Raw genomic sequence first — 18,417 nt, forward strand, 5'->3', positions numbered from 1 at the left:
GGCACACAGACACACGCACACATGCACGCACACACACAGACACACACACGCACGCACGCACACACACACGCACACGCACGTGCACACGCATGCACACACAGACACACACGCACATATGCCACACGCACGCACACACACGCACACACATACAGCCACACACACGCATGCACGCACACACACAGACACACACACGCACGCACACAGCCACACACACACACAGCCCCCAAGGGCATGTATATACAAGGAGAAGCTTCTGGGCTCCTGGGAGACAGATGCCAAGACACTGTGGGGAGCCGCAGTGAGCCTGAGCCGGGGAACGTGCCAGGACCGCACTCCATCCAGGCCCCCTCTCTCCTTCACTGCTCACCAATACCCTGACTCTGCTAAACCAGTGCCAAGGCCCCAAAACACACCTGAGCGCTCCTGGTTTTAGATGAACTCTAGTGGCACACAAGCTGTGGCAATGAACAAGTCACATACTCTAACCCTCCAATAGCAATCACATTGTTCTTAAATGCATTTCTAGGCTTTAACGGGAGGCAGAGGCAGGTGGATCTCTGCGTTACAGGCCAGCCTGGTCTATAGAATGAGTTCCGGAACAACCAGGGCTACACACAGAGAAACCCTGTCTCAAAAACACCAACCAAACAACCAAATGCTTTCTGCTAGGGTGCAGGAAACTAGTTCCTCTCACGTTTAACCCTAAAGGCAGTAACTTTCTTCCCACTCGCTTAATTCTTACAGAGCAGGCAGACACTGTCAGAGGCCCTGGGTATGCAAGTTTGGAAGAACCGGGGAGCTAATTTGCTTACCTGCTGTCCCCAGCGTTCGCCACATACAGCTTCCCCAAAAGGCAAACCACAATGAGGGCCGTGCAGCCGCCAGATATATTGTACGAACTTCTCTCTCGCTCTATCTGAAGGTCCTGGAGAAGAAAGGAAAGTCGTGTGACTGTGCGGGATTTGGCACCGAAGGAACCCTCCCTCCCTTCACTTGGTATAGTCCCCAAGTCTGCATGTGCTTCCAGAAGGACAGGCAATCCTCAGAACCCAACGCAGTGGGTCTCAACCTTCCTCACGCTGCAGTCCTTTAACCCAGTTCCTCATGTGCGGGGACCGCCAGCATAACATTATTTCTTCGCTACTTATAACTGTAATGTTGCTACTGTCATGAATTGTACTGTAAATGCCTGATATGCAGGATATCACATACGTGACCCCTGTGAAAGTGTCGTTTGACCCCCCCCCCTCCAATGGGGAAGCACTACTCATAGGTTGAGAATCACTGACCTAATGGGCTTCACTGGAGAACATGACACAAAATACCAGAGCCACTGCAGGCCAGAGACAGAAACCAAAGGGCCACACACAGACACGTCCGGCAAATATGGGAAGAGGAAGACGTAAATCCGAGTTAACGGACAGACACCACAGCTTATGGGAAAGCTAGTCTGCGCGGGGGTTGACTGAGTGGTCGTGTGGACACAGAATAAGGTTAGGAATGCCAAGTACCTGAACATAAACTCTGTTTTTAATGCAGAGCCTAGAATAAGTAGTTCTTTAATAGCCCGATAAAAAGAGGCGACTTAATGAACTGTCTGCTGTTCGACACAGATGCGTCTGAATGCATCCTTGTAGCCACAGTTCACAGTGGGACAGACTCCCAACACTGGAGCAGACCACAGACGCTTTACATCAGGCGGAGAGCTAAGCGCCACGCATGTCCAATCTTCATCACCGGGGGGGAGCCTCAGGAGCGCCATCGCTAACTACAGTGTTCGGATGCAGCAGGGACATGGCCCATATTTACCTGGACAGAGAGCAGACTCTAACACCGGCTCTCTTCCCAAACCCTGTATCACCTGCCCTGTAATGAGGCACCCTTAGAAAAGGTAAAATCAGACCAACGTTTCTGTTATAGACAACATCAATTCAGGGTTTCTCAAAGAGCCGGATGCTATGTCTTTGGGGAAACAGGAGTTGTGTGTTCTTTCTACACTGGGATCCACCCACTGCTGAGGCAGAGTGAGGGGGAAGGTGGGTGGGGTAAAAGTTACAAGAGGGAGAAATGGTGTCCCGGCTGTTCTGAGGGGTACGGGGGTTAGCTGCTTCAGCGAACTGGACTGGACCACAATGGCTGTCCTCCAGGTGTCGGAGATGGCAAGAGAGCAAACGCCAAGAGTTGCCCAAGCTGAGGGCACAGAATGGAGCAGCCACTGCTTAGCGAGAAGGCAGAAGATGGATTTGGATGCACAGGCCTGCAACCCTGGCGTGCAGGAGCATGGAGGGCGGAAGGGCTATCTATGTGTCCAGGCTGGTAAGGGCTATATAACAAGACTTGCATTAAAAAAAAAAAGTAGAAAAAAAAAAAAAAAACATTCTAAGTCAGGTTGGAGAAACCAATGTACAGGAAATGAAATAGGGAAGGAGCTGAGGAGCCATGGGAAGGTGTGTGTGTGTGCGCGCGCATGTGTGTGCGTGCGTGTGCGTGTGTGTGTGTGTGTGTATGTGAATTTAAGAGAACCGAGGAGCCTCTGTGGGCTGACAGTAGTTTCAAAGGTTGCAGAGGGTCAAGCGTGAGAAGGGTTCTGAGGACTATACTGCATTTTAACGTTTACTTACATAAACGTTTTCTTAGGACGACTAAGAGGATTAAATTAGGAGGTGTGGAGAGGGTGGGGCTCAGCCACAGGACGCCCCCCCTCCAGTGTGGGGAGTTCACAGTTGAGAGCAGTGACCATTTTTGTTCCTTTCAGCCCCTCAACATCTGTATCAGGCCAGGTAAACACTGGTTTAGTTAAGTGTCTATTACTGAAGAAAAACATGTTAAAAAATGTCTGGATTTCCAAACATCTTCTCACCATTTACCAATGACAGGAGAAATGGACAAATTCACTGTTTACCAGGCAGATGTGCCCTGAGACACCAATGTGGCCAGAACTCTCCTTGCAGCTGGCTGCCAGGGGACAGGAGAAAGTGTTATGCCATCCCGTGCACTGATGGCAGGAAGCTCAAGTTGAAATGATTGGAGGGACATGGGAGCTGGGAGGGGGAGAGAGAAGCCATCAGGAAACCCTGGCTTTTCTGTTTCATTTCTAGAACGCAAAGAATCCTTTCATGGATAGATTTGTTAATTTCTTGCCACAAAAAACTAAAATACAGGTACACTTTAGATACAATAAGTATTTGCCGGTTTAATACATAATAAAGATATAAACTGATATATCCAAGTCCACATCCAACATTACTGCCTTTACTATACTGAAGAGCATTCTAGCTACAGAAACTACCCCTTCATAGCTGAGATCCATATTTGTTTGAATGCAAAAGCCTGAATGAAAGGCACTATTTATTAAAAATTCCTTAAGCATCCAAGAGTTTGTATGCTGCGTAGGGACTGGAATGTGAATGATGTTCGACTGGCTTAAGTGAATTATTAGTGCAATCCAAGAGAGGTGGGCGGGGGAGAGGGCGAGGACGGACCCCTGTAGTACAGAGAGTCCGTGTTAAAGGGCTGGTCATGGCAAAGGATTTCCTAGGGATAGAGGTAAATAAATTTATTCTGGGTCGTTGGCGTGGACATTACTTATTATGGCTTCTAATGTAAGAATGTCTGGTTTTAAATTTATTGAATCCTTGGAGGAGGGAATCAAGATAGCATTCAAGAAGATGCTCGGTTACAGCAGCAGAGCTCATATTTACTTTTAATGCCGGGGACAGACATTCTGGGTTAGTTTACTCAGCTCAGGCCTTAATATAAATTAACGGCATGGTGCGTACGCTCTCTTACACACACACACACACACACACACACACACACACACACGGTTTTGTAATGCAAGAAATCCTGCTCCCACATGCATGCTCTGACCAGCCCATCCCCCATGCCCGTGAGGAAATCACACATGTGCACACGCAGTAATTACAAACATGTCCCCTCTGACAGCACTATCAGCAGCATTTGAAAGGCACATTTCTGCAGGGTTCACCCCCCTGAAGTATTCACTGACACAAGCACACGCTCTTCTATTTCTTCTAAAACCGAGCACAACTAGAACAGACTCTAAAAATAATTGCTCCGTTCCCCTCCTCCCTAGAAGCCAAAATAGCACATTTATTTTTGCTACGTACATACACCACCTACTCTTCCTAAAAGAGTCAGAAAATCTTATACTGACAGGGATATTAAAGAACCATCTGGGTGGCTCTTTTACTATGAGATTAAACATGATAAATGCAGTCAATAAAGATACATTTACCATGGAATTAACTGCCTTTCCCCTTCAAAATCCTCAATCTTTCAAATTACCCTAATCCATTTACACATTAGGTATTAAAAAAAAAAATCACAATGTCGACTATTTTTTTTTAAGCCCTCAAGTTTCAGGTTTTTTTTTTTTTTTTTTTTTTCCTTCTTCCCATAAGCCAATATAATCTTGATCTTGAGGAAAGCTGTCTACTGCTGGGTGCTAAGCAAGTCAAGGACTATCTTTCCATCTTAGCTGCCAGTGGACTCAAAGATACACACCTAGAGTGAATTACTAGTACACCATTTTTGTACCATCACTCCTTCCGAGTGCGGTCTAAATTCGGATGGATGGTGGCACTGACTCCCTTCCCTGACTGGCCTGCTCAATCCAGTGTCCTGAGGCCCCCTCAAAGGCAACATTCTACCAAGGGAAGCCGAGTGATTTGGTATTGCAACTGCTTACACAGCACATTCCGGTAAGGCTCATCTCCGAATCAAAGAGCCAATTCTTTGGATATGAGGGTTTATTTGCTTCTTTCTTTCTTTCTTTCTTTCTTTCTTTCTTTCTTTCTTCTTTATTTTTTTCTTTGGTGGTTGTTGTTGCAGGGCGTGGGAATACAGAAGATGTGTGTAAAATGTGACTCACTTGACAGGGAAAAAAAATATTTATTACCCAGAATGGTTGTCTGTAATTCGATTTGCAAGTCTCAGAGACAAGCAACTCCAGGCTTAGTCTTTGTTACTCATCAATTCCAGGATGAGAAAAGAAGGCACTATTGGTCAGCAGAAGAAAGCCAGCGTGGAGCAGTTTTAATATACCTGGCAGCTCTCCCTGCCTGGGTTATAATATAGTTCTGAGCATACTGCTAATAGTGTCAGTCACAAATAATAAGATTCTGCACGGCTTTAGTATCCGGGTCTCTTCTTGGTTTATTCCGAGAACAAGGCCATCTGCCAGCTAGGCAATGAGTTTCAAAAGGGAGGGAAATTTTTTTTTTTAAAAACCAGTACTGTGCGATATCGCCATCTGCCGACTGCTGTGGGATCCCAGGCCCAGACCCATCCCTTCCTAAAAGAACTTCCTGTCACAATAAAAACAAAGACTAAATAAAACCAATCTTCAATAGGGCAGCTTACCTTATAAACCTGGCATGAATATGCTAATTGAAATTCTAGAACTCACAAAGTAGTAATAACCTTAGCATTCATTCTCATGCTTTTATATGCTTCTCCAACACCCAGCCATTTGCCAGTCATAGAAGATGTAGTTTTACAAGTTAAAATAGTGCCCGTTTTGGGGCCGAAGACATGGCTCAGTACTTAAGAGCACTGACCGCTCTTCCAGAGGACCCCGTTCAATTCCCAGGCCCCACACAGTGGGTTTCAACCATCTGAAACTCCAGTCTCAAGGGGGATCCCACAGCTTTTTGGAGGCTGCACACATTCGGTACATAGACACCCATGCAGGCAAAACACCCATACACACAAAATAAAAATAAATAAACCTCAAAATAGAAATGCTATTCTCTCCCTTACAAAACGCTGCTGGGATACTCTTCTTATACACTCACTGATACTGGGAAAACTGGGGTCCCATTGGGTTCTTTTGTTTTTGTTTTTCAAGACAGGGTTTCTCTGTGGCTTTGGAGCCTGTCCTGGAACTCGCTCTGTAGACCAGGCTGGCCTCGAACCCGCAGAGATCCCCCTGCCTCTGTCTCCCGAGTGCCCTCCTGGGTTCTTAGTCTCCTCAATAAAAGAACTTAGAAACACATTATGAAGAAGGAAACTCCAGGACCGTTTGTTTTTTTGGCTCTGAGAGCAAGCAAGCTGTAAATCTTGGCAAACGGGGAAGAGGAAAGAGAGAAACCCACGCCTCTTTGCCTCTTTGAGTGAGGGTTCAAGGCTGGCAAACAGCTCCATGCGGAGGAGAGAAGGGCCATCGAAGAGTGAGGAGAGCCTGAGTCAGGGAAATATACCCAGGCTAAAGGGAGAAAGAAGGAACACAAGAGGGAGCAGGGTGTATGGTGGGCGCTCCTTAAGGCCCTGTACCCCGGGAAAGGCTCTCCTTCAGTACATTTAATTAAGTGGCCAACCAGTTCCTCCCACAGCCTTAGCAAGTCCTCAGGGAGATCAGGTCTCCCGTGGTTGGGTTAACCGTTATGGAAGGAGACAAGGGATGTAGCGTTCTAATATTCTGAACTGATGAGAATGTCAGGTCTCCATGCAGGGTTAGAGGTGGATTCCAGGCTTCAGGCCACAAGAAAGGAGCTGCATCTTTGTATGCGATAAGTTAAAATAAAACGGGGGCCAATCTTGGTTTTTCCCCTTTCCAGGGTTACCAGGGAAATGGCAGGGAGGGTCCAGATCAGCCACGAGGGAGGGGTCCATTGTCAATGGCCTCCACGCCCAACAACACCTGTCCAGCTAGCTACCTAACAAATACTGAGAGGAAGTAGGCGATGACTTGGAGATTCTCTTGGATTCATCCTGAGTTCAATCCTGTAGCCGGTGAGTTGAAAACCAACCCATCGGTGCTGACTTGATTTTCATTCAACAGTTAATCCAGTCAGGGAATTGGCTTCCTCAACGAGTCTGAAGTGTTGTCTATTAACCTAAACATTTGGGGGGGGGGTAAAACTAGAAAACAGAACATTTATCTCATTCACACCTGTCATACTGGCCAGGAAACAACCAAGCTGACTAAGCCAAGTACTGTTAGAAAATCATTGCTGGCAATTGGACTTGAACCCACAACATTGGATATAAAGAAGTTGGTTGTGTTTAGTATTTCAAAAAACAAAACAGAAACTCCCCAAATTTTGCTTTGAGACAGAAAATCCCCCTAAAACCTGGCTACCAGGAGAAGCAGGGAAGAGAATGGATTTTACAGGAGTCGACAGTAACTATTAGGCTACTAATTGAGGGTCCTGGCATCATTTCTAGGCTGAGAGTTCTGACGCTCATCCCAAGCAGTCAGTGGCTGGGCTTCTGAGATCTTCCTTTAGGAGGACCAGAGTTTGTTTCCCACAGTGGAAACAGGGGGCACTGACTCCATGGCCTTCCCAGTGGAAGTCCGAGCCAAGACATGATACAACAAAGGAGTTGTAGGGCTAACCATGTCCTTGATAGCATTGCATGCCAGTGGCCAGAGGTCCCCTTCCCCACACACCTCACCCCGTGCAGGCAACCCAAGCATCAAAGACGAAAAGAAACAGTCTCAGGAGCATAGAGCACCTGCTAGAATTGCCTTCACCGCCTCTTGTTCAAACCATGCTCCTCCTCCTCGTTAGTATACATTTTGTGAAAACCACCTATGTGCCCTAGAGACAGGTGTTCCTTGTTCCGGCTTGGGGTTTCCAAATATATGCTGGACTGCTGCCATCATTGTGTTACTTCCTTTGACATTATTTAGAACATAAAAATAACTGAGACATGTGTGGCGCATCGCTACAGGAATTAATAGCCTTTAACGATACCGAGGAATGGGCACCCTCCTGTCTCCCTGGGGAGTAGCAGAACGGGAGACAATACAGCTGCACTTCCTTAGGCCCCCTGAGGGCTCTTGTCTGATCTGCTCCAAACACAGAACATTATATATACTACTGTCTACTCCCTTGGGCGAAAATCCAGCTCAGCCTGTCAATCATCTGGCCAGGAGACGAACCCCAGGATATCTGTGTCACATGCTAAGGTGATGGGAGCAATAACTGTCCCTCTAATTAGATAATGCACTTACCGTTTATTCCCAGGAGCTGGCGCGAGCCTCAGCGTCTCAGAGCTACCAGAGCGCCCCCCCCAACACTGCTCAGCCTGCCTCGAGAGTTCGAGCTCAAACCTAACTCTTCCTTCTCTCCCCCAACTCTCTCTCATTTCACTTGTTCAATATCTGACTTTTTCTATTTTTATTCTATGTTCTACTGCCATTCAAGCCTGACGGAGAGTAGTTTCTCAGCAAATATTTACTGACTGAATGGACTGCAAAAAAGTGACATCTGTTTACACACACACACACAGTGCACATGCACATGCACAACTGTTTTCACAAGAAATTTCAGGCTGCTGAAAAGACAAACCTTGGACTCCTCTTACACGTTTTAATAAGCTGCACACTTCAAGGGCTGCTGTTCCTAGGGAGACTGTCATCAATGTGACACTGCCCTCTAGTGGGCGAAGTTGAGAATACAGCAGTTCCAGGCAAAAGATTGCATTGCCAGCAACCGTGGATGGAAACGAAAATCCCTATGCCCACCCTGTCCCTGTTTTCTGAGAGGTCACTGTTGAGCTGTTACTTCTGTTAAACGATCAGAGTCCCGTGCACCACTGGTATCTGGTTGTAGTCACCGACACCAGAACCTCTACACCAACCAGAGGGACAGTTTTGTGCCAACTCTGTAGGAGTCAAACTTTTCTACTTCGACTCCTGGTTTTTTCCCTAAATCGTCTCTTCCAGAGGAGGTGCATTTTAAACTCCTCACTAATCAGAGACATGAAAACCCAGCAAGAAGGGGTGAGCTGGACTAACAGGTAAATTTGAGTAAATTTGAGGTATTAATATATGAAATATATGAACTTGGTTCCTTATAAATAAATAAGGAACTATGTTTGCTTTTCTCCTCTGACTAGGGCATGTACAGTGAAGTCTTTTTTTTTTTTTAAGATTTATTTATTATGTGTACAGAGTTCTGTCTACATGTATCCCTGCTGGCCAGAAGAGGGCGCCAGATCTTATTACAGATGGTTGTGAGCCACCATGTGGTTGCTGGGAATTGAACTCAGGCCCTTGGAGCCATCTCTCCAGCCCTAGAGTGAAGTCTTAAGGTCCTGGATGGTGAAGGTAGATCCTCACATCAGGTGAGGTGCTCCAGCCACGCAGGCTTCACCGAACGGCTTCCCACCATCATATTCTGATCTTCAGGTTCTAAAAACTCTGCCTTTTGGCCCCCCTCAAGTCCTTCCAAACCTTAAGTAGTCCATGCTTTCTATCCATACACAGGCTAGTGCTCAGGGAGAAAACCTTTGGAACCACAACACCTGCCTAAGTAAAAGGTGACGTCAGAGCTGGGAGGTTGGGTTGCCACATGGTATATAGTATCATGTCTAGCCTGCGGGCATTGGGACAGCAAGGCAGAGGGACAGTAAATGTCGCTCTGCCAGGGTACATGCTCCTTGACCAGACCCACCCAGACAGCAAAGCATAACGGAGTCCAGGCCCTGGAAAACCAAAAGCCATGTGGGCCTCTTTCCTCCTTCAGCTGCTCTCCAGGCACCACTGGCTGAACAGAACGAATTACATCCGCTTGTTTTGTTTTGGCTTGTTTGTTTTCTGAGACAGGGTTTCTCTGTGTAGCTTTGGAGCCTGTCTGTCTCGCAACTTCCCCTGTAGACCAGGCTGGCTTAAAACTCACAGAGATCCATTTGCCTCTGCCTCCCAAGTGCTAGGATTAAAGGCTTGCCCTACCACCGCCCAGCTAATTCATTGTGGAGCCTTGGCCGTCCTGGAACTGGACACATAAACCAGGATGGCTTCAAACTCATAGATATCCACCTGGCTTTGCCTCCAAATGCTGGGATTAGCTGCACGTGCCAGGCCGGTCTGCACTCATTTTTAAAGGAAGGGTACTCACTCTGAGAGTGTTTTACTGAACATGGTTTCCTAAACACCTGGACTTCCCGCGTGTGTAAAACAAATGGTAGCCACGCTCACATTCCAATTAAGTTGACACCAGCTGGTGTCAATAGGAGTCCTATGAACAGAACGGATAAGGCATACATCTAAAAACCAGAATGCTCGCCCTCTCTCCCGATCTTAATTCCTGCTGGCAGTCACTCCAGAAACTGTATCTTGCTGTGACTTTTTAAAGAAGCCTTGTTGTAGACTAGAGATGAGCACTAGGGAGCAGGCAAGAAGACCTTGCACGGGCAATTCACAGACACTGTCCTAGCAAGAAAGCTTTGGACGGAGCTGCCCCAGTGGTCCAGGGTACGCACCATTTCCTTGAAGGCGCTCTCCAGGGCCCCGATGACCAAACACTCATGTGGGATCTTCCTTTCAGTGAAGAAGCGCGTGGGTGGTGTGCTGGGCGAGCCGGGGGCCCCCACACCTCCACGCAGCGAGGCTGCGCGCGTTAGGGTCCTGCCGTGGGCCGGCGTGCTCTCCGGCTCCTCCCCTAGGCAGGTTGGGGGAAGGATGGCGGAGTTCTTCAGGATCTCCACGATGTCCTGCAGCTGCTGTGTGATGTGGTGCTGTAGCTGGCGCGACGCCACCACGGCGGCCCCCGAGCCTGCGTGGCCGTCAAACAGAGACCAGTAGTGGCAGGAGATGCCCTCCGACTCCTGGGGGAAGGGAGAGAGGGCGACAGGAGAGACATGAGAACTCCGGGTGGTGGCCTCTGCCAGCCCACGCACAATCCAGTCTGGTCTGAAAATAATGGCCTCAAACACGGTGCGAATGCGGAGAGAAGGGCCCTCAGGAAAGCCAGTGATGCTAGCCACACCCATGGGATGTGGGATGAAGTGGTCCCAGGAGGTCTAACCATGAACCGCTAACTAGGTCACCCCTTGTTGCAAAGGATGCGGCTCTAATTAGGCGCCTAGGACTTGGGAGGAAATTCCATAGAAAGGTGAGACCTACAGCGGGCATTCGGCTTTAACGTTTAATCTCTCACCTCTCAGAAGTTGCAATCCCAGACTAGGCTTGGCCCTGGAGTCCGGAGAAAGCGCCTTCCTAAAGGAGTGAGGTCTCCTCCATCGATGCCCTTACCCCAGACAACCGCCCCTTCTTCCCTGTTCTACATCCCGAATTCTTAAAACATGCTTCCTGGCTAACCCAGAAGCCTAGCCCAGTCCACACAATATGCAACTGACATCATCTATGTGCAGTTTGTATTCCTTCCTCTATCAGGGGTTTAGTTCATGCTAGGGTCTCTCTCTCTCTCTCTCTCTCTCTCTCTCTCTCTCTCTCTCTCTCTCTCTCTCTATGGGTGTGTGTTTGAGTGTGAGAGAACTCACACACGGGACTGCATGTGGGAGCCAGAGACTGACACACCTCTTCTACTGATGCCCATCTTCGTATTTTTTCCAAATGATCGGTTTTTGATTAATCATGCCTTGTGTCTGTTGTGCGAGTGAGTGTTGTTGTCTAAAGGCCGCCAGCACCAGATCCCCTGGGAGGTGCACTCACAAACAGATGTTAGGTGCCTGAACTGGGTGTTGGGAGCAGAACGCTAGAGCAGGACACACTCGTAACTGCTGAGCCATCTCTGCAGCTCCATCGGCTGGAGGTTTGGAGACAGGCTCTTTCACTCAAGATGGCAGGGACCCAGAGCTCACTCTTTAGCCAAGCGGGTTGAGCAGAAGGGCCTGTCTCCATGTCTCCAGCACTGGGGTCATGGGCACACCGAGGCCACAGCCAGCTTTTATGTGAGCGCTGGGGATCTGAACACAGGTCTTCGCGCTTGCACAACCAACACTTTACCCCACCCATCTCCCCCGCCCTCTGCCAGGGTTCTCAGTTCTTTCAGATGAGCACTTTTAGAAACCGTACGTCTAAATTACACGTGCGAGCTAGGCACTGTGGTAGACACCTGCGACCCTAGCACCGGGAATGCTGGCATGAACGAGGAGACGAGTTGAGACCCTGTCTCCAAACGCCGCTAGAATACACAAGCGTAAGATGCAAACGACAGGCACTTTAGCAGCAGTAATAGAAGATTGGTCATAAAGTGTACCGGACATGCTGGGCATGGTGGCGCACGCCTTTTTCCCAGCACTGGAGAGACAGAGGCAGGCGGATCTCTGTGAGCACAAGGCCAACTTGGTCAACAGAGCGAGTTCCAGGACAGCAGGAAAGCTGGGGCTGTTAGACAGAGAAATGTCTTGAAAAACACAAACAAAAAAGGTGTTTTAATAATCCAGTGCGAAATCACTCAAATCAACAGGAGGCCAGGGCTACAGGAAGAGGTTCTTGGGGTTGTGAGGCTCGGGCTGAGGGCGTCTGAGAAGTCTGTGAGTAAGAAAGGGAGGGGACGCAACCCTAGACAAAAACAGCAGCAGGTGCAGAGACCCAGTGGCAGAAAGCACACACGCGGCAAGCAGGACACCATACCGCAGCCGCGTGGCCCAGAGGCGGCAAGCAGGACACCATACCGCAGCCGCGTGGCCCAGAGGCGGCATGAGGACGGAGAGCCATGCGGAGGAGGCACGGATGTCTACTCAAAGTGTTTCGGCCTTCAGCCCAAGAGTCACAAAAGGCCGTCCATGGAGATGCTGTCACTCAAGCTTTACTGTGAAAGACTGAGAGAATTTGAAGGTTCCTGCTAGCAGCCTGTGTCCCCAAAACGAACTCAATCAAACCCAGGCAGAAACACAGACACTAAAAGCATCGGATAGCCGAAGAATAGTTAGAAATTGAACTCAGAACCCAGCGAAGTGGAAAGGAAATGCCTTAAGGGTCAGGGGTTTGGATGCTAACACCGTTTCCACACAGATTACCTGGGTGGGGGCTAGTACCCCCCCAGCCCCCGGTTCAGCCATGGCTGGGTCAGGCAATGGCCTGGCAGTGCAAAGTGTGTGTCTTATTGCCGTGATTTCCTGATAGGAACTGAGGGTGATATTCACCCTATGGGGGAGGAGTTAAGGGGACTATAAGCAATGTATGCTGAGTGACAACTATGTGTAATGTACCAAGTGCACACACACACACACACACACACACACACACACACACACACACACACAGGGGCAGCTGTTGTCGCTACCATCACAACACGACCTTGGTGAGTCCTTTACGCCTTCAGTTCTCTGGCAAATGAGGGGCAGACTCTCCATGTTCTGGAGTGCACACACAGATCAGTGTGGCTGGGAAAGTGGGGGAAACATGATGGGGACTTGGAGGTGATGAGGCCCGCCAGCCTGGGCACGGGGAATACCTAATACCAATTAGGGAGTCGGGACTCATCCGGTGTTTGCTCTACCTTCTCCTTACGGGTGACCCGGACGGTGACAGCTCCCAGACTGCCTTGCGGCCCTATTTCTCCCCCGCCCCACCCTTCCCAGTTCCTGCTTGGGTCTCAGGATCAGTACCCGGAAGCAGAGTTAGCCCCTTGCAAACAGACAAACGAGGCTGAAATCTATAGGCCCAGGATGATGGGTACAGAAGTCAGAAGAGCGTGGGCCTCGGCAGCCTTGCTGGGGAAGCCACAAAGGCTCTACCAATCTGCCTTTGGGCTTCATGTTAGGCTGGTTTCATGGCATCTGGGTAGCCATGCCTGTCAGCTTCTGTGACAAGAGCTGCAGCCATGGAAAAGAAAGGGTGATGTGTTTACGTAGCATTCTGGAACCTAAGGCAGGTAAAACAGGGAAAGAAAAATGCAAAATAAACCAGGTGCCGGCACCAAAAAAGAATGGCCAGGCTTTTTGCGTCTCAATTTAGGGCATCAATGAACAGAATTCAAAGAGGCAATGAACCTCTATTTTTCACAAATCTTCCAAGTTTAGAATTTCCTGTTAGGGCTACAGGGCAATGATGGTCTCAGCAGAACCTTCTCCCCTCCAAGGACCCAACAGCACTGCCTTTCCAAATACTTCCAAATGCTTTGAAGTTACAGATGTAACCAAATCCACACCCAAGTTCTCATTTTTTTTTTGCTACATTAATGAGGCATAATGTCACTTCATAAATAGCTATTTTTTAAGAATCACATTGACATAATTAATCCCCTTGATATGCCTATGTACTTTCACTTTTTAAAAGAGGTTCTTACTTTTGTGTGTGTGTGAGTGTGTGAATGTGTGTGTGAGTGAGTGTGAGAGTATATGGTGTGAGTGTGTGAATGTGTGTGAGTGTGTGAATGTGTGTGTGAGTGAGTGTGAGAGTATATGGTGTGAGTGTGTGAATGTGTGTGTGAGTGTGTGTGTGTGTGAGTGTGTGTGTGAGTGTGTGTGTGTGTGTGAGTGAGTGTGAGAGTATATGGTGTGAGTGTGTGAATGTGTGTGAGTGTGAATGAGTGTATATGTGTGTGTGGTGTGTGTGTGAGTGAGTGTGTGAGAGTATATGTGTGTGAGTGTATGTGTGTGTGAGTGTGTGTATGTGTGTGAGTGTGTGTAAGTGTGTGTGTGTGTGAGTGTGTGTATGTGTGTGTGAGGGTGTGTATGTGTGTGTGTGAGTGTGTGTGTGCGCGCGCACACGCACCCAAACATGAGTGTACAGGCGCACAGATGCCACAGTGTGTATGTGGAGGCCAGAGGACAATTTTTGGGAGTTGGTTCTCTCCTTCTGCCTTGTTGGAGCAGGGCCTCCCTTGTGTTTGCTGTGTTGTGTGACTGTGTGTGTGTGTGTGTGTGTGTGTGTGTGTGTGCGCACGTGCGTGTGTTTGCTGGCCTGTGAACTTCTAAGTGATTTTTTCCCCTCACTTTGCCACAAGGGTGCTGGGATTAAAGACCACTGCCTCTAGCTTTTTACAGGAGATGGATCTCATGCTGTGAGGCTTGAATGGCAAGCACTTCTACTTGCTGAGCTATCTTGCCAGCCCTGTTTTGTTATTAACTCACTGCCTTTAAAAAACATAATCACGGGCCGGAAAGATGGCTCAGTGGTTATGCACACCACTGGTTTCCCAGCATCCACAGCCTGTACCCACCACGCCCAGCGGGAGGCTTCATTTCTTAATTTCTCTCAGCACCCATCTCCTTACACAAAAGCAAAGGACAAATAAAGGAGAGGGGTAGAACTGAAGCATGGATAGCGAGGGTTGGAGACGAGCCACACAGCCTTCCCTGAGAGTGTCAGCTTCTGCGCTGGTCACTCAGCCAAGAGCTGAGGATGAGAATACCAGCGTTCCGTTCCCGAGTTGTGATGTTGACACCCCGGAGGAGGATGCACAGCCCAGTTGAGTTCAGAAGACAGGCCGTCTGGTGCTGTTGGAGTACATGGCACGTGAAATGTGTGGACCACTCCAGGAGCGACGATGAAAGGACACACAGCTATTTGTGGTGGGCCCTGATGACCGTGACTAGACATGTTACATGTTACAATCAATAAAACCATGCACCCAAAGAAAAAAAAGAGAGTTGAACCACGTAGTAGTGAAAACAATAAATATAAGTGCTGTGCCCATCACACAGAAGAAACAAAACATCGGAGCTGTGGGATGTCTTTCTCTATGCTGTGAATATGTTTCATTACCATTGGTTAATAAAGAAGCTGACGTGGCCAATAGCCAGGCAGAATAGAGCCAGGTGGAAATCTAAGTGGAGATACAGGGAGAAGAAAGGAGAAGTTGGAAGGACGCCAGCAGCTGCCAAGGAAGCAAGACACGTGGAAAACGAGGCAGCACCGTGGCCACGTGGTGATACGCGGGTTAATAGAAATGGGTCAATTTACATGTAGGAGCTAGCAAATAGTAAGCCTGAGCCACCGGCCAGACACCTATAGTTAATATCAAGCCTCCGAGTGGTTATTCGGGAACTGGAGGGTGGGAGAGAAACATCCAGATACACTACCCTATCAGTACTCCTGTCAGGGGGGCACTGGGCAGAAGGGAGGCCCAGCGGCATACACGGGCACCGCGCTGTGGATCCTGTCACAATGGGACGCTCCTCTAACGCCACTATGCGACTCCATTCTTCCTCAGTCAACTGCCCTTGGGGAAGCCTCAGTTCACAGGACATCATTTGAACCCCTAGGAATCTCACTAAGGCTGACCAGAAAGTGCTTACTCTTACCTCACTCTTATCAGCGATGAAATCTGGGCACAGGCAGATCCAGCAATGCTGCCGGAATGTGGTAGAAGAGGCAGGATTTGAACCTAGTTCTTCAAACTTCCCATCATCACAGAGATCTGAGAGGCCTCCCTAATTTTCCATTAGCGTGTTAGCTTTCGGAGGTCGGCATGGCTTGCCTCGTGTCAAGTTACTTCCTGTTTCCCAGCAATGTGTCCTGGGCTGTCACCTGATGGTCAGTTGCTTGGCTGAGGCCCCACATCACATTCTTGGTAGTCTGTGAAAATGTTACTGCTACTCGTATAAAAGTCTCACCCTGAAAAACCAGGCCCGCCCAAACAGAACGAAGCCCTTTTCTGACATATGAAACTGTGGAATTGGTAAAGATCACTTAGGAATTTAAAAATATATATATATATGCATTTAAATAAAGTAAGTAAAATATTTTTTAAAAATAAAAGATTTAAGTTACATACTGGATTATTTCATTTAAAAACAACAATCAGTCTTGTATGTAACTACATACATGCACAACCACACCTGCCTTCTAAGGAAAGGCAGGTTTGGCTCAATAGTAAATTACTGGTCTGGCATAGATGAGGTGGCCTAATCTTCAAGTCTCAGTACCACACAAACAAAAACTAAAGGAATATATTTATTGCTTAATAACAGAACATTCCAGAAAGCGACAAATGGGAATTCTAAAAATCCATATTTTTTAAAGAAATATTTTCTTTCCTCCATTAGTCTGTAAAGTTAGAACTTAATGGATTTTTTTTTTTAAGCTTGAAATTGTCCTTGGTTCTTTTTAAACAAAAATAAAACTGCTCTAAATGAAATTATCCATGGAACAGGAAGCGTGCGCACTGGCCTCCTTGTCAATGCTCAGACACAGAAAAAAACCCAGTGAGCACAGTGGGGAGGTGATGAGGTGCCCACCTCTATGGGGTGATGTCAAAGAATGAGGGGGCAGGCTCGGTATGCAAGGCAGGAAGCAAATCCCAGGGTGAGCCTGCACTGTTTACACAGCTTAGAGAGAGAGGTGTGTCTTTTCCCTCACTCAGAGTTCTAAAAGTTCCTACAGCTCTCCGCTCCTCTCCTCCAGGCTGCTCTCCCCAAGGAGCACACAAGGGGAGTCAGAACAATTAACCAGCATGGGAAAGAAACACTGTAAATCCTCTCCTATTTTCAGGTAGAAACAAAACAAAACAAAACAAAAAAACTCAAGTTCTCCTACTTCCCAGAGACTGGCGCCCTCTTGTGGCAGGAAATGGGACAACCCTGGGACAACGTGATTGACCCTGTGTCCTCCCCAACTAAATGTGGAGCAGAGGGTGACATTACCGAAAATTAAACGAAATTATCCCCCACAGAGTTAGAATTTTCCTATAAGAAACGGCTGGCAGAAAACAGAACCCCTCAAGAACATGTCCACATGATCCTAGTAATGATGCTCCCTCTAATCACACCTGACTGACAACCATCGTATGTGGCTCAGAACAGAAACATGCCAAGAGACAGTTGGAGTATGGACTTGTACTTGCTGCTGTTATTGATGAGATGGGCTCTCACACACTAGCTGGTAATAGTAAGAAGTCTTTGCTTGTCACAAAACTGTGGGTCACTACATACATACATACATACAAAAACAAACCCACTCAGAAGAGGGCCTGGTGTATAAATAATAGGACCTAACAGTTGTTAGTGTTTCAAAATGTTGCCTTTCATAATGAAAAACGTATTAATTGCTAAGACTGGAAAATAATTATATTCCATATGAATACACAATAGTATGATTATGTGTCAATAAATTAAAAAATAAAACACATAGGGATACATTCCAAAAATCCTGCTTTTTAACAGATGGTTGAGCGAGTGACTAGTCGGGAAATAGCTGTCCTAAGGGAAGGTGGCGTCTCTCTGGATGCCGGTAGTCTGCACTTTTGATATTTGTCTTTTCCCTGCCTTGTCTGGGACAAGGCCATGCCCACAGCATGGAAGGTGTACCTGGGGCATGAAGATCTGCATCCCCACTTTGGATGAAATTCCAGTTGCTTTTACAAACAGCTCTTCAAGAGATTACACTCTGCCTAATGCTCTGTGTGGCTTGATTTCTGTAATGTGTCCAGCCAGTTTTCAAAATGCCAGCTCAACCACTCTGAGCCCTGGGTAAGCTCTTGTACCCGTGGGGCTTTCTCAACCCGCAGGCTCCGACCAGACCCTCACAGTAACAGAGGTTAGGACCAATGAATGAGTCCATGCAAGTCAATCTCTCAGGCTCACACTCTCCTGCTGTACGCTTAAGGCCTTGACATGCTTACTTTTCCACCGGGGTAAATAATCTAGGTTTTCCTATCTCCGCCCTCGAGGATGCTATTCTTTGTCATGAGATAGTGAGGAAAAGCTCCCAGTAAGTACTATATAGTTTCCTGCAGCTGTAAGATTTGCCAT

The 18,417-nt window shown here is 47.8% G+C and overlaps 1 protein-coding gene across 1 annotated transcript in view; it reads right to left on the bottom strand.

Moving 5' to 3' along the window:
• Ppm1h (protein phosphatase, Mg2+/Mn2+ dependent 1H) overlaps positions 1-18,417 on the bottom strand; it is a 224,580-nt gene that overhangs the window by 113,682 nt on the left and 92,481 nt on the right. The window contains exons 3-4 of the mRNA XM_051176161.1: positions 10,237-10,581; positions 813-925 (exon numbers count right to left, since the gene is read on the bottom strand). Of these exons, the coding sequence (XP_051032118.1) occupies positions 813-925; positions 10,237-10,581 (458 nt within the window). The remainder of the gene's footprint in view (positions 1-812; positions 926-10,236; positions 10,582-18,417) is intronic.

Source organism: Phodopus roborovskii, unplaced genomic scaffold (genome assembly GCF_943737965.1).
Source record: "Phodopus roborovskii unplaced genomic scaffold, PHOROB, whole genome shotgun sequence".
Classification (NCBI taxonomy): Eukaryota; Metazoa; Chordata; class Mammalia; order Rodentia; family Cricetidae; genus Phodopus; species Phodopus roborovskii.